Source organism: Pempheris klunzingeri, chromosome 15, assembly GCF_042242105.1.
Source record: "Pempheris klunzingeri isolate RE-2024b chromosome 15, fPemKlu1.hap1, whole genome shotgun sequence".
Taxonomy (NCBI): domain Eukaryota; kingdom Metazoa; phylum Chordata; class Actinopteri; order Acropomatiformes; family Pempheridae; genus Pempheris; species Pempheris klunzingeri.
Window position 1 is genome coordinate 19,037,560 of NC_092026.1, and position 22,329 is coordinate 19,059,888.

A 22,329-nucleotide genomic window follows, 5' to 3' on the forward strand; every position below is an offset into this window, starting at 1 on the left:
TTATTATAAACATATTAAAGCGGCTTTAATTAGCTAAAGTCAGTTTAAAGTCAGATTACAGGTTAGTTCTGACATTAACCACAGTTTCTGAATGTTTTACATAAACTGTATAGTCAATCTAAATGGCCATACAAATACCTAGTCCCTCATTCAGCTTCTATGAATGATGGGGCTTTGACGTGGACATGGCTCAGTTGGAAGAAGGTATCATGTAATGTACTGAAATGCATTAGAAGTAAGCAACACTTAAAGTGAAATGTGGAGGCAGATGAGGGAGTTGTGTGCTTGTGTTGCCAGCATTATCTGTTAAATCTGATCACATAACACCAGCACAGGAGTGTTAGGAAGTGTCTTTCTTAAATTCAACTTTAATTATTGCTTATTAAATCATGCATATTTGTTGTTAAAGAAGAAGACTTTAGAGTTACTCTAAAATCATGTTTCAGGTTCTTTTGGTTTGGAGAAGACTGTTTCCTAATTCAACATAATAATGCTTCTGTGCAGAAAACCAGGTCCATAAGATGTAGAACCTTGACTTCCACCAACCACATCCAACACCTCTGAAATGAACAGGAATGTCAATTTTGACCCAAACTTCACTAATCCTCTTGTAGCTGAATGGGAACAAAATCCCAAACATTTGTGGATAGGCTTCCCAGAAGAGTGGAAGCAGAAAGCAGAAAATACACATAATACTGCTTCATCAGAAGACAGTTATCACAAACACTTACAAACTATTGAGGATTAAATTACACGCTAAAGCTGACAGGCTTATTTCCATTGTGATCTTCTTGCCGAGCCTGGCAAGACTGACAGGTACAAATACAGCCTCCACTCAATCACATGACAAGAACAACATAAATTTCTCTCTACTTCAATGAGTTTCAGTGATAATGATAATAATGAGAATAATAAACTTTATGTATCTAACACTGCTCGAAAATAAAGTTACAAAGTGCTTCACATGGCTAAATAACATGAGACATTAGATGGATTAAATTAGACCCTGAAGATAAAAAACAAAAATGAAAGAATAAAATGTACTATAATGGAAATAAGAACGGCAACAGTAATAATAAAACCAATAAGACACATGAGAAGTAAAACAGGGAGGTTGCAGCATCAATAAAAGGCTTTTTTAAAAAGATGAGTTTGAAAAAGTGATGTATAAAAGCTGCAGTCATGTATAAAAAGGTATTTTTACCCATTGAATTCTTGAATCTAAAAAGAATAAAGTCTGTTGAGCTGCCTCTTGTTGCATAGTTGTAATTAATGCCCACGTTTAACAGTCATATCATCATGTAATATTAAAGTCTTGGGTGATTAATGTAGTAAAGTACGAGACTAAGCTGTTAAACTTTGTATTTAATCAGTACGTGAAGGTCAAGACAGCTGAGTTCAATCTGAAATAAACAACATTTTCCCTCCAGGATAGTTTGATACAGATTAAGTTTGTAACCTCTGGGTTTTACACAGATCCAGATTACAACTTTGATTTTCCAGGTTTCACTGACACATCACTATAATCCGGATTAAATCTTCACCCTCCAGCGACTACTTACAGCTCAGCTCGATCCGGATGAAGTCTTTGATGCCCAGGTTTTCCAGGAACACACCAGACGAGGCCGTGGTTTTAAACAGGAAGGAGATATCTGCGCTCAGCTCTCCGTGGAAGGTGGGAAAGTGGAGGTACGACGTCTCCTTGTCGAAAAAAGCAGCGTTCCAGAAATTCTCTAGAAATAAACCACACACAGTGAAAACTCACTGTGAAGATCTTTAAATGGAAATCATGTAGCAATGAAATGAGGCAGCACGTTCAACTAATGAGCTTACACAAGGGTATGATTTCTGTTACGCTGTCTTGTTTGATTAGTCAGGCCAAACATTTATTTATCTATCGGCTCAGGTAGATATAGAGCAGCTGTAATTACGAATAATTGAAAGTGGAAAAAACAGCGTGTTACTTTGATTTAACTTGTAATGCATTTAATGAGAGGCAAGTACCAAGGAAGGAAGGAAATGTGCATTAGCAAAATTCTGCTAATGTTGTGTTGAGGTACTGTACCCAGAATAATTAATCTATCACATAATTAGCAAAATTAAATGTTTTCTATATCAACAATATGCCTCAGAGGAATCACCATCTCAGAAATAACAAGTTATTATTTTCAGGCTGATTGAATGTGGATTTAACACGTTCTAACAAAACGCTCCATCATGTGTAACTAGACAACCAGAGCTGGCCTTACTGTCTCCATGACAACGGAGCGGTCCCACCCTGTAGGCGGCCTCTGACCCCGGCCTCTGTATGTCACCCAGCACCAGAGACCGTACAGGGAGGCTCTCCTTATGGGTGAGCAGGCCTGAGTCTTCAGCCCTGGAGGAGGAAGAGGAGGAGATGGAAGGTAGAGATGAAGAGCAAAATGGAGGAAAAGGGATAGGAGGTGATGGAGGGGTGGAGGAGGACGGAGCAACACAAACAGAAGTGAAATTAAGTGAAAAACATAAGAAAAGAAAAAATAATGAAAAAGAAGGGAGGAGAAGGGCGAAGAGATGAAGAGGGGGAGAAAAGGAGGGGAGAAAGAGGAGAAATAGAGAGGGGATCAGTTGAATAAGCAAAGGGAAGAGGTGTGTAGAACAAGAGGAAGAGATGAAAAGCAGAGGAGGAACAGGAAAAGGGGGAATGAAGGGGAAAGACGACACAGAGGGGAAAAAATTGAGAGGGAGGGCGAGAGGGGGAGGAAATGAAGAGGAGAGGCAGCAGAAGAATTGAAAGAAGGGCAATGAGATTATGAAGTATTAGTACAAATTATCAAAGAAAACAGAAAGAACATTTTTATTGGATTAACTACTTTGATATTAACTACTTTGTAATTATATTTATTTACATGCATAAATATGGTAGTTTATTGTACTAGATTAGAACAGTATTTCAATATGCTGACACAACCTGTGCATTATCTGGGACAATTTTCCAGGAAGGTATTTTAATGGTGAGCCAGATGGTATTTTAGCCGTCCTGACACTCAAAACTACATCTATGCCAATTTCTGTGACAGCTATTTTCTCAAAGAGCACTCCAGACAGACAGCTGAGTGAGCAGCTCTGTCCAAACACACCCATGTTCAGCTTTATGGACTTCAGCCATCTACATGTCAGTGTCGTTGCAGGTGAGAATTTTCCGGGACTGGAAATGAGTGGTGTATTCTCAAAGCATGATGGGGATGTGATGAACGGTCAGAAAGAAGAGTGTGAGTATTTGGACAGTTTGGACAGAAGGAGCTGGAGTTATGAAGACAGCATTTGCCACAATACAACACATGGTCAAAAATGTTCTTTTTTTGTACAAATGTCTTCCGAGTTGATCTAGCTTTCCTTCAAAGCTTATATATTACAAATATCAATGAGTGTCTAAGTTATTTTAGAAGCACTTTTTGTTATATTGGTTGAAATTCTCATAAAAGCCCGACAGCAAAAAATAAATGAAATTGTTTGATAGAAAAAAGAAAGAAATCTACTTTCGTACCTGCTGCACATGCCGGAAGTGTACCCATTGCACATGACAGGAGACTTCCACAAGGCTAAAGCTAGCAGGCTACTCACACAAGAATGGCAGAGAAACTTGAGCAAGACTTGAAATTACAGCTCAGCGACACACTGCGGTGAGTAAACAGCAGGAAGCGCACATCCACTGAGCCAACACAGACGTCGTTTAGCAGGCTAACAGCACAAAGCACAGCCTCTGGGGCCAGTTAGCAGTTGCTATAAGCTAAATTAACAGTACGTTCATGACAGCTGTTTTGGTTGTGTCCATGTTGTTTCAGACTGAAAAGCTGAGAAAGGCCATGGTGTACAGAACGAACGAGAGACCCGGTGGCAGTGGTGGATCTTCTCATCATTGTTGTAGATTCGTCCCCCAGCAGTAAAGTTAGTCAGGCAGTGTGTTTATGTGCTGTAGGGGAGTAGTTCTGAAGGGAGGGGATGGGATATTTTCACAATTTAGCTCCTCCTGCTTGTTTTTCCAACACTGCAGACTTCAGTGTAAGCACAGAGTCCACAGCAGTGTGTCAAGAAAATATGGTAACTTACCCTAATAAAGATATAAACAAAAGCAAGCTTTGCATATACAGTAATAGTAACCAGGTCTATATATTCATAAATGTCAGTACCACTCAGTGCGGTCAGCGTCACAGTTGCAGTAGTGTTGTGGGTCCACACAGACGCCCTGCAGGCCACAGGCACACTGCTGGCTGCCTGGCTGAGCACCGCCCCAATAAGTCTGGAGACGACCAGGTCCGGGACCCCCGAGCCACCAGCTGAACGGAGAGCCCTCTGAAACACACACACAGGCAAACACACCCTGAATGTCTCTGAATATGATCAACGTTCTGTACTTCAGATGATTGTCCCAGATGTCATTACCACATGTCCTGTCACGAGAGGTACATGAGAGATACGCCAAAAAAGAGTCCAAGTAGCTAGAGTAAACCTCGGATGGTTTACTATCATATTTATGGATTCTGTAATTGTACTTTTTGTCATTTCCCCGACTGATTTTATTTCACCAGCAGATGTTCTTCCTGGCAAAATGGAAGAAATGTTGATTACAGCCATAAAAGCTTTCAACCAATTTCTCTACAATCTTTCTTCTCAAAGATTTTAGCCTCAAAAATGAAGCTCCTTCAATTATCTGTGTTACCAATGCCCTTTGAAGTCATTTTATTTAGTGGTTCTGTTAACTTTATGTAAATGAATGCAACACACATAATTAGTGCACTCCGGTAAGCTTAATTCAAAATTACAGGTTATAATAAGGGAAAACCAAAGCAACAAAGGTCTATCTCAGTGCTGCAGCTTATTTTTAATGGTCAAAACTTTGCGAGCCTCTTGCCCCTGTGCATAATAAACCAATATACATTTGCAGGATGCAAAAGTTACATAGATGCACTCTCTTTGGAAATAGTGTCAAGACATATTGCACCCTTAGATGAGCAGGGTTGTGAAAAAATAACGGACTCTGTATAGAAAGAGTCTCTATCTCTCAGCATCCCAATATGAATCCAGTGTTTAAGGCAGAGGGATGTTTGCCGGCTGCTACTCCTGACACTGAATACATTGTTTTTGGATGTTGGGTGATGATGGTATACAGTGAAAAATGTATTTCACATTGTGAGAGTGTGTAGGTGGAGAGGAGTGAGAATAGGTGATTGGAAAGGTCTCTGTTGAGTCAGCACTCCTTTATTTTCCCACAGAGCAGCAGGGAGTTTATAATGGAGCTTCTATCTCTCTAGCCATTCTTCCTTTTCCACCACTTTCACTATTTCCATCCATCATTTTATTACCTGGCCCCCAAAAAGTTGCTTCCCTGCTCAAATTTCTCTCTGATATAGTCTTTGTAGTGCCACAGGAGAGAGACACTTTGAAGATGTGTCCTTGCCATCAATAGCTATATGGATGTCCACTGAATAACTGGCAATCAAAGGTATGCTTGATACATGACCTGCAGCTGGGCTATGCAGCTCTCTGACAAAGGCAAAAAAAGCAAGAATTTGAAAAATAAAGCCCTCCCTATGAAGCTCTCACCTTTTTGTCCTAAGTCTCTCTTACTAGATGAGCACGGACATATGCAGCCCTTCATACACACGGGAAAATGATTCGATTATCCTGATTGTGTTCTCAATGTCAATATACTGTATAGAGGCAATCATCTATACAATCCTCAAGGCTCTAACATTAACTAGCAACATAAACCTGAATTGGAATTAGCCACAAGGCTGAGCCTTTGCCTACGGTCATCAGAAGGCTAAATTATTAGCAAAACTTCAGCACAGCCACTTATTGTTCTGCTTTCATGGTAAAACTATGTTCACAACTGAACAAACCACTGCAACACATTGAGATTTTACAGGAAAATTAAGATAGCAGCTTCAGTCATTCCAGTCATGATTGTGATCCTGATGCTGTTCCATAACATTGCATAAACATGAACTTGAATTAGCTGCAGCCAAAGGCCCGAGGGTAACTTTTGTGTTAGCAGAAGGCTAAGCTATTAGCAACAGTAAATAGCCGAACAAACCACTGCAACATATTTAGATATTACAGGAAAATGAAGATAGCAGCTTCGTCATTAAGTTCTTTCTGAAATGCTTTGTCGATATTGACTTTTAGACTCTCTTTTTGATGAGTCCATCTTCCTTTGTTTGGGTTGCTTTGCAGGGTAGACAGTCGTTACCAATGCTGGAGCAGCACCTTTTTCAGCAGGACTTTCTGCCATAAAATCAGGATTTCACCGACATCTGAAGGGATGTGCATCTGCATTTGTAGAACAGCAAATAGGACCCCGACCACTTGAATTAAAACAACATAATAGCAAAGGTTATTATGGAATTTATGCCCAATGACGCCAAAATTAAGCTGCCTGCTTTAAAAGTACAGCTGAGGCTGATAGGCATGCCAGTAGTTTTGTAGGTTTTTGGCCATGAACCAAAATATTGGACAAGACAGTATTTTGACTGGAAGACAGCGCTAAAGGAAAAGTCAATGGATCAAAAGTCAGCATGAAGGGAACATGAATGTCTAAACCAAACTTCATAGAAATCTATCTGAGAGTTGGAGAGACTACTCAGAACCACACTATATCAACCACATGGTGACGCTACCAAAAAAGCAAAGATTCATCCTCTTAGGAACAAGAATGTCTGTATAAACTTCCATGCCAATCCTTCAAATATTTGTTGAGATATTCCAGTCTAGATCCAAGTGGAGAACCGACCGGCAAACCTACAGCCATACTGCTAATTTGGCTAACTGAATGTTATCAAATGTGTCCCTGATGTGTTTTCCTTGTAAATGGACTTCCCTGAAAGTGTAAACTGCTGAATTAACATCTACCAAGAAAAAAAATCAATGCAACTTGGTGAACAAAGTGATCCTTCCTCTTTTTCTATTACTCACCAACATTGAGTCAATAAAAGCACAACAAAACACAAGACTAAACAAAGAAAACACTGGTATAACTCAATACTAATTCTAAGAGGAGGAGGTATTAAAGGTATTAAACAAATCCTGAACAATCAATCTCTCTGAATCATTTGAAAGGAAAATCCCTGAAACCCCAAGTTTGCAGCAAAGAGCGTAATGATTTCTAAAGTCCCAGCTGAGGAGCTCCTGCTTAACCAAGGTTTCATTAACTTTTATTTAACCCAACAAGTCAATTAAGAACAAGCTCTTGTTTATAGTCTTTTCTTATGTAAATGTGCACTTGAGCGGTATCGAGGAAAAAGAGAGAGAAAATGCTCTCCTAAAGATCCTAAAATAATCAAATAATTAAAATTAAATTATCAAACAAGGATTAAAATTAGACACATTTTTTTTGTGAGATCTACTTTTGAATTATCAAAGTATAATTAAGTTGTAAGAAATTGACTCAAAATATAAATAAAACAGCACAGCTTGGAATTAGAGACCCATGTACAGACTGTGTTAAATTTCATTTTGCCTCACTGCATTATTTGTTGGCTCACTTGCTACGCAACCAGCAGAGACTCTGAGTTGATCAGTGAGTTGTAAAAGTTCTGGTGTACATCCTCTGTAACTTTTCAATGGAGCCAAGCTAGCTGCTTACAGAATAACACTAGTTGTTCCTCCATATTATAAAGAAAAGAGGATGTATCCAGAAAACCTTTCTTAAAACAGGCTTTACCTGGAGTGTTGAGGAGGCGGGACTTCCTGCAGTGGTACGACAGTTCCTGTTCACAGTGCTCTGATTGGCTGATGGCGGCCAATAGCTGCTCATCTTCAGACAAGTAGTCAAAGTGGACAAGATGCTGGTTTCCACCTGTAGACGGTCGCAGTCTGGTGAGCTCTGTGTTGTTGTGCTGGATCACCATCCATGTGTGCTCCTCTGGATGGGGATAGATAGATAGATCATCTTAAAGGTCACTAATTAATTCATTAAATCTATTTCTTTTAATCTGCACAAAAACTGACATGAATAATCACACTTTTGGGCCACATTTATATCACACTTTAGTTTTTGAACGGCTTAAACAATGAGATTCATTGTTAATTAGTTAGATTCAGAGGTGTTGGTAGCTGTATTTTTAAACTTTGGAGAGAGCAAGGCTATCTGTCCAGTCAATTCTAAACTAACCTCCTGGTTCCAGCTCCATATTTAGAGAATAGACAAGAAAGTGGTATCAGTCTAACTCTGCAAAAAGGCAAAAAAGCCTACAGTATTTTCCAAAATGCAGAACTATTCTTTTAACCAAATCCAGTGATTGGCTGATTGGCTTTTACACTGATGCTACTAAAGTTTCCTTGAACTTCAAGAGCTTTGAACCTCTCTTGAAATTCAAGAGAAAGAGAAACAGAGAGACAGACAGATAGAAAAAACAAAAGAAAAACAAAGAAAAGAAAAAAAAAGAATATCATCACTATTAAGATTTCTACACGTACACCAATTAAATGAAGCAGCAGGGCAGAAAAAGAGAGTGTGTCACCATTATTCATATTTATATGTTTAAACAAATGGCGTGACAGAAAAAAGAAGAAAGAGGGAGGATGGAAGATAAAGTGGATCAGAGCGTGACAGGAGGAAGGGGAGTGAAAGTGTGTGTGTGTGTGTGTGTGTGTGTCACCTGTCATGTTGCAGTAGACCAGCTGCGGTTTGATTGGTCCGCTGCCGTCCACGTCGATATAAAAATGTCCCGACGTGTTGCCGTTGTGTTTGTACGCCTCGCAGGATTGTTCGTACACAGCTGGGAGGAAAATAATGAGATCAGCTGCAGCGTGAATCACATCAACATCAACATCAACACATCAGCTGGCAGACGCACAAAGGAGCTGTGAGGGGATGAGATTACACACTGTGGGGGATTATGGGTGCTGCTTCATACGTCGGTATCACCACTGAATCACTGAGTGAAGAAAATCATGTTAAGTTTTATTTCTGCACCAGCGTCCCATAAAGTAAAGATTAATCTAACTGGAGGGGACAGTAAAGACTGATGGGAGGACAAAGACTCAATAAATAAAACTTTAGACCTTTATAAGCCCTGTATCTTCCTCTCTGTCTCCGTCAGTGGATCCACAGTGGTGAAAGGATCAAGCCCTTTCAGTCAAATCCATATCTAAAGGTTCCCACACTCTCCTCACTGGTTTATCTCTCCTCTTCTCCACAGCCAAAGGTTTTTTTATTCACCACATTCCCTCAGTGAGGTTAGAAAAAGGTTTTCACATAAATCTCACCTATTAGTTCACCTCAATGAAGCAATTTAATTTATTTATATGGTATTTGGCAGTTTAGTCACAGCTACAGTCTGATCAACCTCCATCATATCTCTCACACACAAACAGGTCTTATAATAACTACTGTAACCTCCTCCTTTGGGAAGCAAGAATGTGCAGATATCAAATTTAGCTCACGGGGGGTGGCCTCTTTGAAGGCTGATTCCACTTTCAAATTTGGCTTTTATTTTTTGTAGTTTTGGCCATCATTTCTATATGTTATGTTAATATAGCAGCCACCAAAGTAACTGCTGGGATCTGGGCACATAGCAACATCGCTAAAATAAAATCCAATAACGCAAGACGCACAGGAGGTCACACGATGGTGATGAAATGAAAGTGAGTGCACATGAAATTTTTGAATCAGTAAGTTGGTCTGTCTGTGTTGACCATTTGAATGCTTTCTGTGATTCCTCTTTAATGTTTTCATTGGATTATGTATATAGCAATTGAATTGCCATTTAAAATGTGCAAAATAAATTGGAATTTTATTACATTTGTTTAATGGCAATAATGTGTTGATATTTTTTAATGGGCTTGCACCAAAAGATGTTCCATCTAATGAAATATTTCTCTGTTTGCTCTGCCTCTTTAGAGTGTAAATTATGAGGCAGAAAAAAAGTCTTCATTATTCTGTTTGTATTTCATCTGTCCAATCTCACCTCTCTGCCTGTCTATCTGTCTGTGTCTTTCTTCATCATATGCTGACGTTTGACTGACAGGTGACTTACGGCTGTGGCAGGTCGCTCCGCTGTAGCCGCTGTCAGAGCAGTTACAGTGGAAGACGGTCCACGACTGACTGCAGCTGCCGCCATGTTCACACCGACTGGGAGAACACCTGAGAGAAAGAGAGAGATAAGTTCATTTACGACACTTACTGCATTTATACATGTGGTTCCTGAATACCTCAATTAGAGATATGCTCCTTGATTTTGTCAAAATTGCAAAATTTCCTCCCTCCAACAGTGATTTGTGTTGAGTATTCCACAGTAATTTTTTTTATTTGAAGGTGGTATAACAACATCACTGAGGGTATCCTTGCAGTAAGAAGTTTGATTAAAGTATTTGCATGGTTCATAGTATCATCTGGATATTAGAATACCACAAAGGTAGTGGCTAATAGGTATAAGGAATATATTGCAAAATAACAGCAACGTTGATGTTTCATCAATTGATTAATGATCAGAGCATTTCAATGTTTGCTCTATTAGTTGTAGTAAAACAGTCTATGCAACTAAAACACTGACAGACACCAGACTGCACCACACAATTTAAAAGATTAATGAGTAGATTAATGTGCCGGAATTTGACAAGGAAGAAGAATGCATGGAATAAAATAGACGATATCTCTGATTCTGCTGCATTAATTTTGATCCTTTTTTTAATCCATCAAGAGTTCTACAGTGTTACAGGAGTCTAATGCTAAATTGGCGACACATGTCGCATAACGTTTGCTTTACTGTGGCTATAATGAAAGCATTAGTGGGCATTTAAAAGTACCGAAGGTCCTCTGACTTTGAAGTTAATTATCATCTCTTTCGTACCATCATCAGCCCATCCAGCTTCACCTTTGTAATAATGCAGATGATTGAGGAAACCGTGCTTTCAAACTCCCACTACCTTTCATAGAGAAAAAATTAATCAATTAAACTAAATTGCCCTCATATGAAATACAGCTTCCCATTTCACCTTTTGGCTGAAACTCTAAAGATTATTTATTTTAATATCTTTAGATTTTTCTGTCATTTATATAAAAAGGAAAAGTTTTCCGCTGAACAGAAAATATCCTTTGACTTCCTCTCAGCAGCAGAACTTCTCTGACTGAGCTGAGCTGCTCCTCTAAAGTGCTGCCAGGCCGTTTGAAGATGCTCTTTAAATGAATTCAGCTCCCAGGAGACTTCACTGAAGCTCTGTGTGTTATTTATAGATAAATATCATACTGCTGTAACCACCATGACATCAGTCCTGTGTGGGAGGTAACTGAAGGAGGGTGGCAGCGCAAGCGATTGTGAAAGTGACACTGAAAATCAGATTGTGACATTAGAAAAACAGACAAAGAAGAGTTGGACTGTAGTTTGTGTTTTTCTTTCTCTGCATATAGATGATCTAAATTACACTGGATTTACCACATATACTGGCCATATACTCCCAAAGGAGTTCAGTATATGCATTTCATCCATAAGGACTTAATGTTACTAACATTTCTTAGTATAACACAATACAATTCAACAACAGAAAGCAAACAAGGATATAAATAACAATACAATTGAAAGCTGAATCATTGAAATCTAAACCAGTTTCCAGAAAGACGACATTGCAGTGTATTGCTTTTAGTTATTGGTGTAGCAAACTGGCAGCTGAGTGTATGTGACTGCATTGTACACTGAATTATATCTGTCATAGGACTTTTAATGATACAGATTTTCTGTGTTTTATTGGTTCGTTAGTCTGTTAGTTCTGGATAATCCACAAAAGAAAACAGTGTCAGTCTATCAATTAGAGAGTATTTATTTGGTAGAAAGTAGTTCTGATAAAAATATTGGAGTAAAAAACCAATCCCCACAGTATAGGCGTGGTGACTGAAACCTAAAACAGCCTCTGATGTCTCTGGTAAGACACGTAAAGACATTGCGTGACCTCATTCAACTGAAGCCCAGACAGACAGAGAGGGAACTACAGGAGGTGATGAGTAACAGTGTTTTTATCCACATTGGTTGCTTTCCATCTGTTTCAAGACCGGCTGGCACCTCCAGGAGGTTTAACACAAACACAGACACACACGCGCAATTTTACATCACTGGTGTTATATGTATGTTGGGTTTTTATCTGTCTTCTTATTCATGAATGCATGTTACACCGTGACACACATTTACAAGTGTTTGCGTATGTAAATGTACTGTATGTGACAGCGTTTGAATGCGTGTTTGCCCTAAGCCAAGCAGGAACGTTGAAGAGAAAACAGATTACTGTACAGAATCCGCAGCCTCCCTTTTATTTAGATAAAAGGTCTGACTCAGCAGCCTGTCAGCCTGCTACAGTGTGATTTTTTACCTCCATTTATCTCTATACTGCTTTAATCTAGGAGTAAGCTGGAGCCTTGCAGATAAAGCACTTAGCTTTCACTTGAAATTCACATTACCACACTGCTTGGCTCTTTTATTTTAGATATTTACTGTTTGCGAGTGTGCGTGTATGTGTGTGTGTTTGTGTGTGTGTGTGTTTGGCAGGTTTCAGGGCAGTAAAGACGGTTGATGTACAGTAATCTAACTCAGTCTGGCAGCAGTGACAGCTGATCTTTTTCATGTGCGCAGTTGGTTCAGTCTACCTGTTTTGCCTGAATGAGAAGTCTCCTGTGTTGACAAGAGCAGTGAAATTAAAACAGACTTAACAGAGTCGATAAGCACATAAACACAAGCACTGAAGATCAGCTTACGCGTTTGTACATACTAAGGTTGTGGATTTAAGTTTACTTTGATGTGAGCGCCTGAGTCTTTAAAGGGTTGATACGGCAAGAAACAGCAAGAATAAAAAATACACAGTAGCACTAAGGCATACAATGACATTTTGGGGCATTAGTTGACATGAGTACCAGGTAATGATAAGTTACTGTGTGACTGACGAGTCCCAAACATATTGATTACTTCAGTGTATTGGATGTCACCAAGTCCTAATGTGTCACCAGGATGGCCGAGCGGTTAAGGCGTTGCACTCAAGATGCAATGGACACAAGGGTGGGTTCAAATCCCATTCCTGGTATTCTATCTTTTCTCTCAGATATAAATGCACCACACATATTGTTTTCCAAAACCCTTTCAACACAAGGGATTGATAAGGTGTGCTATCTGATGCACAAAAGTACCAGGATGGCCGAGAGGTTAAGGCGTTGGACTTAAGATCCAATGGGCAAAAGCCCTCGTGGGTTCGAACCCCACTCCTGGTACTGTGTTAATGGACACAACTAATGTGTTAGGCACAATAATAACTAAGTGTAATTGGCACTGCAGTTAGAAGTGTGACAATATGCTGATAAAACTTTCTAACATCTCTGTTCCAAACAAAGTGCACCAGTGTTTCTGTTGGCTACGGTGAAAGGACAAAGGTGAAAACTGACCTGCAAATTTGCATTTACAAACATCTGCTTAGTAAAGTATAACTCTCTGTGGTTTCAAATCCAACTTCTGGTCTCTTATGTAAGAAATATATTTCCCCAACTCAAATTGATTGATGACTTACAATGACTTATAATGTAATACTGCAACAAAAACCAGAAAAACACACAGCAATTGAGGCAGTGGACTTGGAATCAAATGGGCAAATCCCCACATAGAATTAATAATCCTGGTATCAACAATTTCACTGATTAGTCTAACTTGTCATCTAACTTTGTTAAAAACAGTAAAGTCCTTACAGGAGTAATACAGCAACTTGTCAAGCTGAAGCTTAGAACACAAAAGTGCTTGGTTGATCAAGTTGCTAACTTACCTGATTCACTGTGGGTGAAGTTAGAGCATTTGATTAAATCGATGTGTTGCTCTGCAGCTATTTTTGATTGGGGACATATTTCATGTATTCTATATACTATATATAGCTATAGCCGGTGATTTCTTTCACATTGTTATATTCATTTAGTTGGCTGAACAGAACTAGAGAGCTTTGAATGAGGAAGTGGATGGACTTCTGTTGACTTTCTGATCTTGTTGCTTCCCATGTGACCACGGGTTAGAAGAGTAAATTAGTAACAAGTAAATTAGATCTGAGAGTTGATTCATTTCCAGCCCCGCCCGCTACAAGACTGATGGGTCAAGTCTATTAAATGCATGGCTGCGTCTACATTGTACTCATTGCATGGGGTTTCACTGCCATTTAGTCTGCACACGGACACACTAACACAGACATAATACCCTGAGAGGAAAGAGAAGTGTATGGAAGCTGTGTCTGTAACTCCCATGGAGCCCAAATTTAATTACAGTGAGGAAAAATACAGTGAGAGCCATTATTTTTCTACTGTTCTGTTCCAGTGAGCAGTCAGATCTGTGCAGGAACTGAATTTTGCTGAATAATAATATAATAAATGTAGAAACAGAGAGATATTTAATTAAACCCACTGGAGCAGATTCTCCTTCTCTGAGGTTTTGTCTGGTGTGTAGTTGTATTAATACAAGGTATTTATATAAAGGTATGTATATGAGTGTGTGTCTGCTGGTTGTTGCCTAGAGGAGAGTTAATAGGTGTTATAATTGCTACTTTAATTGCACTGTGTTTTTAGTGTGACACTGGGACAGTAGATAATTGGTTCTACTCCACATGACTTACTCTCTTGATCCGAGGTAACTTTAAATTACCTTTACCTTTAGAGATGAAAAGGGAAATAGTGACTTGTAACAATTAATCTGTGGGGGTGGAAATTGTGATATTTCATTTTCTAATACCCTCGTCTGTTTATAGCCATGGACACATTAAGGCTCTCGACGTGGAAATGAGAGTCAGTAGGACCATTTTGGTCCAAAATGAAGTAACCACTATTGGATGGCTTGCTTTTAAAGGCACTAAGGCATACAATGCCTTTTTGGGGCATTAGTTGACATGAGTACCAGGTAATGATAAGTTACTGTGTGATTAATGTTTCCAAGAGTGCTTTGGAAGCCAAACATATTGATCAGTTCAGTGTATTGGATGTCACCAAACCCTAATGCATCACCAGGATGGCCGAGCGGTTAAGGCGTTGCACTCAAGATGCAATGGACACAAGTCCTCATGGGTTCAAATCCCATTCCTGGTATTTTATCTTTTCTCTCAGGTATAAATGCACCACACATATTGTTTTCCAAAACCCTTTCAGCACAATGGATTGATGAGGTGTGCTATCTGATGCACAAAAGTACCAGGATGACCGAGAGGTTGAGGTTGAGGTTAAGGCCAAGGTCCAATGGGCAAATGCCCACGTGGGTTCGAACCCCACTCCTGGAAGCTTGATTGACTTATGACCTTTACCCTGATGTTTGTGCAACCAATTATTCAAAGGCAGTGTAAGTTTCAACAGCATTGAACATTGAAGTTGGTTCTAGTCTGTTGTGCCAACATGACAAGAGCAGTGAAAGTACATGTATGTTCAAGTCGATTTTAAGCACAGACTCTTACGTTTCCAGCTGCAGAAAAAAAATCTTGGACCAGTGAGTGATGTTTGGTGGTTCTGACCTGTCAATGATGCCACACATGTCGATCAGCAGCTGGCTGTAATTTCCTAGCCGTCTCTGCTGCACCATAATCAGGTCCACGGGCTGGTTCTCCACGCTGAGGAGACGCACGCAGCCCTGAAAGATGTTGAAGGGATTTTTACATTCCTTACTGTCTTCTTCAGCAGGACAACCTGGACAGGAAAGTAAAGACAGCAGTTACAGCCAATAGAAAAATGAAATGAAAGTGACATGACAGCAGAGTGTACAATGTGCTATCACAGTTAAAACCTATCGTGATTTAGCAAAGACTAATATTAAATGAAACTGTGGTAAATGTGTTTCACCACACAGAAAGCTGACCTGTGATTTGTGATTTATGGGTATTTCTTACTGAGTCCATTTTATGTGTAAAAGTGGATAGTGTATGTGCAGAATGATAAAAAGCCTAAGGCAGTTACAGGACATGCCGGGACTGCAATATTGCTGAGCTATGAGAGGACAAAATAGATCAAATTTAAGAAAAAAGAAGCATTGAGGAAGCCAGTGAGAGGGAAACAGAAGGAGAAATTGAGAATAAGACGAGAGAAAAGGGTGAGAGGAAAGAAAACAGGAAGAGAAAGAGGAGAGAGAGAGGGCAGGAGGGCAGAACGACAGACAGAGATGAGAGGAAGAAAGAACGAGAGAAGGATAAAGCAGACTTATAACTTTCATTATAAAGCAGCCATGAGCTAAATTTGGCTCAGTGCACACACAGCTGCAGGGGGGGTGGGGTGGGGTGGGGGGGGGGTATTGACGACATCTACTGTACTGTACAATATATAAGAATGTCAACAACGTTCAAATATTAAAACACCGTTCAGGGCAAATATGAAAACTTTGGGAAACAGACAGATTTGGAAGTCAGTCTAGATGCTCGTCAATCTTTGCTCCAACTATAGCTTTTATGTTCAAAGGTGTAGTAAAAAGCTTCTTTGTACATGAAAAGACAATTTTAACCACATTTACCTTTGAAAAGGTATCATAAAATATTCAGGTTGATTTGAATTACTGGGCCTTGACAGATATCAGGATCAAAAGAAAGGGGGATTGAATCCATCCATACAAAGAAAGAATTCAAGTAATTCATAAATAAGAAAAATTAAATTAATCATTTAGGGTAAAAGTGCATAAAATCCAGAACAATGAAATTCAAAATTGAAACACAGCTTGACTTCTACAAAGCTACAGCAAAATGTAGGTGAACTATTATATGATAATATTAATTGTGTGTAGCAAAACCACTGTTGCATAATGACTTATACTTTACTGTTACTAATATCCAGTGACTATTAATTCAAAATATTACTGAGGCATGTCCAGTATAATGAACTTAAAGATGTGCATGCTTGCTTTTTTGTTTGCTGTACTGGAAGTGCCCAGTGACAAGCACCTTCTACAGTTTAATACCATATGTTTCAGTCTTACCACCAAAGAAGAGTTGACTTCCTACAGTGATGGAGGTGCTGGCATGAGCGACGCCTCCATCTTCTCTATCTACAGCGATGGTCAGACGGCCGCGTCTGGAGATCAGCTCCACTGAATGCCACTGACCGTCATTCAGAGCAGAACCTAGAATAATCAGAAATAGATCAAATATGGTATTTTCATGTATGTAGCATTTTTAAGACAGTATTGCAAAGTTTACAAAAAAAGAGTAAAATGAAAGATTTTCAACCTCATCCATCCTAAATGGATTCAGGAGTGGGGTGACAAGCGAGGGAGTTAAGAGTTACATTAAGCTTAAAGATTAGGAGTTACAGTTTAGTTATAAAGGTTAAGACATGCCTTCTAGGCATAGCTAACAAGAGATAAAAGCTTAGAAAGACATTTTTTTAGGCTGTTCGACTGACCTGCACTCAGCTCCAGCAGCACTCTGCCAGCTTTTTGAACCTGTAGCCGGAGTCTGGCCTCACTCAGGTACAGCCAGACCACGCCCCCTTCCTGAGACATCTCAAAGGTGAGCAGAAGCCCCGCCTTGTTCCAGGTCCTGAACTGGAACCCTACGGAAACACCATCTGAGGAGGACGCCATGGTCCCCGGCAACTGGAGGAAGCTCTGCGGGCCGGGGAACGTCACAGAGACGGAAACTGGCTCAGCACAAGAAAAGGTCACATTGCCCTGAGAGAGAAACATGCCGATTGGGGAGAGAGAGAGAGAGAGAGAGAGAGAGAGAGAGAGAGAGAGAGAAGAGGTGGAACAGAAAAAATGATTACTAGAGAGATAAAACCACATAAAACATGAATATTAATAAGTTGCAGAGGGCGTGCCGATGTGACCTCATGTCACAATGATCTCATCAGCAAGTCTCCTTGAGAATAAAAGCCGTGAATGCAAACTGCATATACCAATGTCACCCAGTGTAGATGTGTGGAGGGGATGGGTGTGTATGTGAACAGTGCTATATAGACATTTCTGTTGTGGCCCATTGTTTTGAATAGTGGTAATGACACCAGGTCCACTGCTAAGGCTGCAGCAGTAATATATTACAGTCCCAGCTCTCTGCTGGGAATATCAGTCTGCCATCTTTATAATGCTCCGGAAACACAGATGACATCTAAAAGCCCTTTGTAGAGCTGTTAAAGTGATATATGGAAGTACATGGTGGAGGATGCAGTGCCACTGCAAAATATAAAGTAAAAAAGTGAGCGATAAAATCCCCCAAAAGACACACAAAAAACACACATACATCGCTGAGGGCTCTGCTTCATTTTGTTATCATGCTTTTAAGAAAGGCCAAACGTGGTTGCTATATTAAAAAGGACTCCATTACCGTGAGAGCTGGAGAACTCTTGTAAAACACCCTCTATTAGATCTTCAGCCATGCATGTGAATCTCTCAACATTTTTCACAAAGAATTTTTGCTCCCCTGCTCTCTGGTACTTCACTGTAATTAGGTGCCATTTATTAGAAATGGTTTCCTCTGGGTTCGGTCCACTTGTTGTCACTGTAGAAACATTTTCAACACATTCAACAAGGTCCTAATGAAAAAGACAAGGATGCGTAACTGAGAGTCTAAGCCATCGTCTACTATCCTCTGTCCTCTCGTCACTCACTGTCCTCGTTAAGTGTGCGTCAGCTTCATTAACCAGCTAGCAGCTCATTAGCAGCACCAACAGCATCCAGATGATTTCCCACTGGTGCTCTATGTCAACATGTCTGAACACACCTGCATGTAGACACACAGAACCTCATCTGCTCTACACACTGACCTGTAGTTATTCATGCACGTGAACGATTCGCTAACAGTGCAGAAGCTTCAGTGTAGTCTTGAAGTTTGTGTCATCCTGGTGCTTGTTAGCATGTCTTGTAATAATCGAGTCACAGAAAACACCAAGCAGAATGTTTTATCAGCTTTTGATCGAGCCAAAAAGAATTTTGCGGGGGACAAATTTATCGTGCAGATTTTATTTTAGGTGGCGCAGCTCCAGCTATTGATGCTGTATTCTCTCTCAGATATAGAAGAGCCCAGAGAGTTTGAGGGGCTGAACATCAAAGCTCTTTGCTTTCCCCAAATGATTTATGTTATCTGTCATCATTGCCGTGGAAGAATAAAAACAACTCTATGTGGTGCCACAAAAGATATACAGGCTTGTACTTCTCATCTATCAAACCTTTTGAACTAATTGCCTACATTTTAATTGATAAATGCTTATAGATAAATTGTGAGACTCGTCAGCTGATTTGTCTCACCTGGTCTTCAAACTATAAAAGCTGGTCTGTGGGATCACTTGCTCTCTCCCTTCCTGCAGCTGGCATCCACCCTGCGTCATTGTCTTTTGGTTTTGTTTGACTTGCTTTAATAAAGTACTTATGTAAAACCACTTGTGTGGACTCCCCACTTGTCACACCCCCTGTGTTTGGTTGTGAAGAAAAGGTAAAGACTGAGAGAAAACAGTGATTTGGACATATTAAACTTAATGAAAATGGACCCTCTGATATGTTTTGTAGTGAAAGAAGTTTGTCATGTGTTTATAGCTGTGTAAATTAGAGCTGCCTGTCCTGTCTAACTCTTCGGGGCTTCACTACATCATTTTAAGTGGGTGTGGTTGTGAACTATGTGTACTACAGTATATTCAGGCTGAGTGACAACTACTGCTGCACCCATAATAATGTTTTGATAATACATTTTTGAGGATGAATGCCTAAAATGTAAGATAAAGCTCAACACATTAATAACGAAGGCTGACTGCACGAGCCTTTCAGTCAAGTTAAAGCTTTACTTACAGATTTTGGGGCACTAAGGTGGCAGAATAACAGACATACGGCCCTGACGTGTTAGTGTGGGGGCTAATCTGTTGCTAACACAGAGCAACATTAGCATAAATCCAAATCCAATACGCACTCTTATCGTAGCTCTGCTTTGGTCTCCACCTACTTCTGATGGGAGACATGTTCCTCTCTCCTCACTAGCTACTTCATGACATTGTCTATGTGCTGTACAGTTCTCAGCCGATAGTGTACAGTTAGTTTATCTGAGATTTCTTTGCCTTCTTGCCTTCTTTGAAATTAGCTTTATGAGCACTGGGACTGAACCGAAACAGTATTCACCACAAAACCAAAACATTGCGCAGAAGAGGCTAAAAAGATCAATAGAGCTGCAGAGATGGCTGATAATTCTCAGAGAGTTTGTCACTTCAAGTAAGCCTTCTCATGTTACACTTCGCAATTTGATTTTAAAAAATATTAATGCAACTTTAGTACAACTTATGTAGCAAGGACGTTTAACAAGATGTATTAAGTTTGCGTTACTGTGTAGCAACCGGATTACAACACTGTTACATCTTGAAATGTTTGACTACTGTACACATATTTATAACAGCCTGCTCACTTCATTCTGTCAGGACAAAGTTAGTGGGTGTTCACTGTAAACTATTTACTTACCACTGCAGTGACTTGGTGGTCGTTGTGTTTGGCTAATTCTATCAGGTTTCGGCCGTTGTACAGCAGGTTTTCCAGGCAGCCGTGAAAGTACCTTTTAGAGACGGCTGGTTTCTGAGAGCCAAGGCTCTGGCCTGCCCCTACACTCAGCTGTATGGGGACAAAAACACACACAGTGTTGCAACAATGAAATACATCTGCTGTGTAAATGCATATTCATGAGTTTGTATTTACAGTGTGCTTATGTAGGCGTGTTTCTGTGTCTTCCCTCCCACCTGCTCGATGTCCCAGTGGTTGAACTCTGCAGGGATTTGAACTCTCTCTGTGTGTTTGTCCACAGTGAGGTTGAGGTGAGAGCCGCGTCGCTCCACTGCTAAATGGTGCCAATGTTGATCGTCTAACAGGCTGCCGAGGGAGGCGAGACGCTGGGGTTCAGGGGATGAAGTCCTACCTGATGAGGAGGTGGAGAGGGAATAGAAAAACGACGGTGGGGTAGATAAGAGGTAAGATGAAGGAATGAAGGATGAGGAGCAGGAGAGGGGGAAGAGGGAGGTGAAAAAGACAAGAAGGTTAAGAAGGAAGATTGTACAGAGGGTAGTGGACAAAGGTGAGTAATGGGAAAGAAATGGGAGGGAAAATAGTGAAGACGAAGGGGTACGGGAAGATAAGAGGCAGGAAGAAAACAAGGGTGAATGATGACGAGGAGAAACTCAGTCAGATGATAGGAGGTACAAGGAAAGGAGGGAAGGTGTTAAACAAAAGGATGGAAAACGAGATGAGTGGGAGGAAGAAGAGAGGAGCAAAGAGAAGGTGGAGATGTCAATGAATGGAGAAAAGCAAGCCGATGGGGGTGAAAAAAGAGGAAGGGGAGACGAGACAAGATGAAGCAGACAGAAACAAAGAGAACGTTATGAAAACTAATCACTCCGTGAGAAATGGAAATTACAGAGACTTTCTTTTAATCAACATATCTTCACTGTCCAATTTGCAAAGTCTGAACTCCACACTGAAGAAAAGAGAAAAACCACATGCATCAAATGAGAAAAGATAAAATGAAACTTCATAGGTTTTCTTAAAGTTATTGGACTAGTGAGTGTTTTTTCAAGTGTGTTATTCTGGTTATTTAATCTGTAGGTTTGTTTCTATTAAGCATCACAGCAGGTAATTTTCTTTTAGTTAATGCGATCCGTGTTGTTTTTCACTTTCTATCTTTAGTCATCCGACCTGACAGCTTGTTGTTTGTTATCTGACCCGTTAGTTTGTTGTCTTCTCATTATCTGACCCGCAAGTCTGCTTCTTTCTGACAGTCTGACCCGGTGTCGAGAGAACGCAAGCCTGATGACAGCTACAGCGCACCAGCCTCCACATTGTGTCTAAATATCTCACTTTTCTCAGCATCCCACAGAGAGGCTCACACCGGGGTCAACCTCTCTCATCTCATTAGAGACTACAGGATATCTGCATACGTGCATTGGGAGTTGGAAAGGATTTTGTGATAATGCCCAACTTGGAAAACTGCAGAGGAAACAAAGCGAGACATCATTAATGATAGATGAGCACCAGCCCGTGTAAATAAGTGGATTCTTCCCCCCGAAGTACTGGGAGAGAAACTTTGTGTTTCTGCTGAGAGGAGGTTAACTGTAGAAAGAGCTGAATACAGTCAGCCATTAAAAATGTATTTGTATTCTTTAGGGAGACACAAGTCTGACTTCAAAGAGTGAAAGAGAGACAGTTTGGAGGATGATGGACAAATGTATGTTTGATTTGTCAGCCCAATTCTTGAGATCATATATTCAACTGCAGCTTGAGAAAAACAACTTCATCCAGACGAAGTTAGGACACGGACCTCATGATATAGAGGACGTCTGTCCTGTCAACACAGTTGTTGTGATCAGTTATTTAATTCTGGACGAGTATAAAGTAATGAGATCAATATGAGAGGAACGAT

The 22,329-nt window shown here is 40.1% G+C and overlaps 1 protein-coding gene and 3 non-coding genes across 4 annotated transcripts in view; 3 read left to right on the forward strand and 1 right to left on the reverse strand.

The window, feature by feature from the left end:
• LOC139213849 (contactin-associated protein-like 4) overlaps window positions 1–22,329 on the reverse strand; it is a 104,067-nt gene that overhangs the window by 25,391 nt on the left and 56,347 nt on the right. The window contains exons 6-16 of the mRNA XM_070844511.1: window positions 20,657–20,832; window positions 20,385–20,531; window positions 17,354–17,621; window positions 16,929–17,072; window positions 15,484–15,655; window positions 10,020–10,126; window positions 8,640–8,759; window positions 7,703–7,903; window positions 4,170–4,332; window positions 2,250–2,377; window positions 1,563–1,733 (exon numbers count right to left, since the gene is read on the reverse strand). Of these exons, the coding sequence (XP_070700612.1) occupies window positions 1,563–1,733; window positions 2,250–2,377; window positions 4,170–4,332; window positions 7,703–7,903; window positions 8,640–8,759; window positions 10,020–10,126; window positions 15,484–15,655; window positions 16,929–17,072; window positions 17,354–17,621; window positions 20,385–20,531; window positions 20,657–20,832 (1,797 nt within the window). The remainder of the gene's footprint in view (window positions 1–1,562; window positions 1,734–2,249; window positions 2,378–4,169; window positions 4,333–7,702; window positions 7,904–8,639; window positions 8,760–10,019; window positions 10,127–15,483; window positions 15,656–16,928; window positions 17,073–17,353; window positions 17,622–20,384; window positions 20,532–20,656; window positions 20,833–22,329) is intronic.
• trnal-caa (transfer RNA leucine (anticodon CAA)) lies at window positions 12,966–13,044 on the forward strand. Its single transcript has one exon. It is a non-coding gene; the product is annotated as a tRNA-Leu (tRNA).
• trnal-uaa (transfer RNA leucine (anticodon UAA)) lies at window positions 13,146–13,228 on the forward strand. Its single transcript has one exon. It is a non-coding gene; the product is annotated as a tRNA-Leu (tRNA).
• trnal-caa (transfer RNA leucine (anticodon CAA)) lies at window positions 14,985–15,067 on the forward strand. The gene has a single exon. It is a non-coding gene; the product is annotated as a tRNA-Leu (tRNA).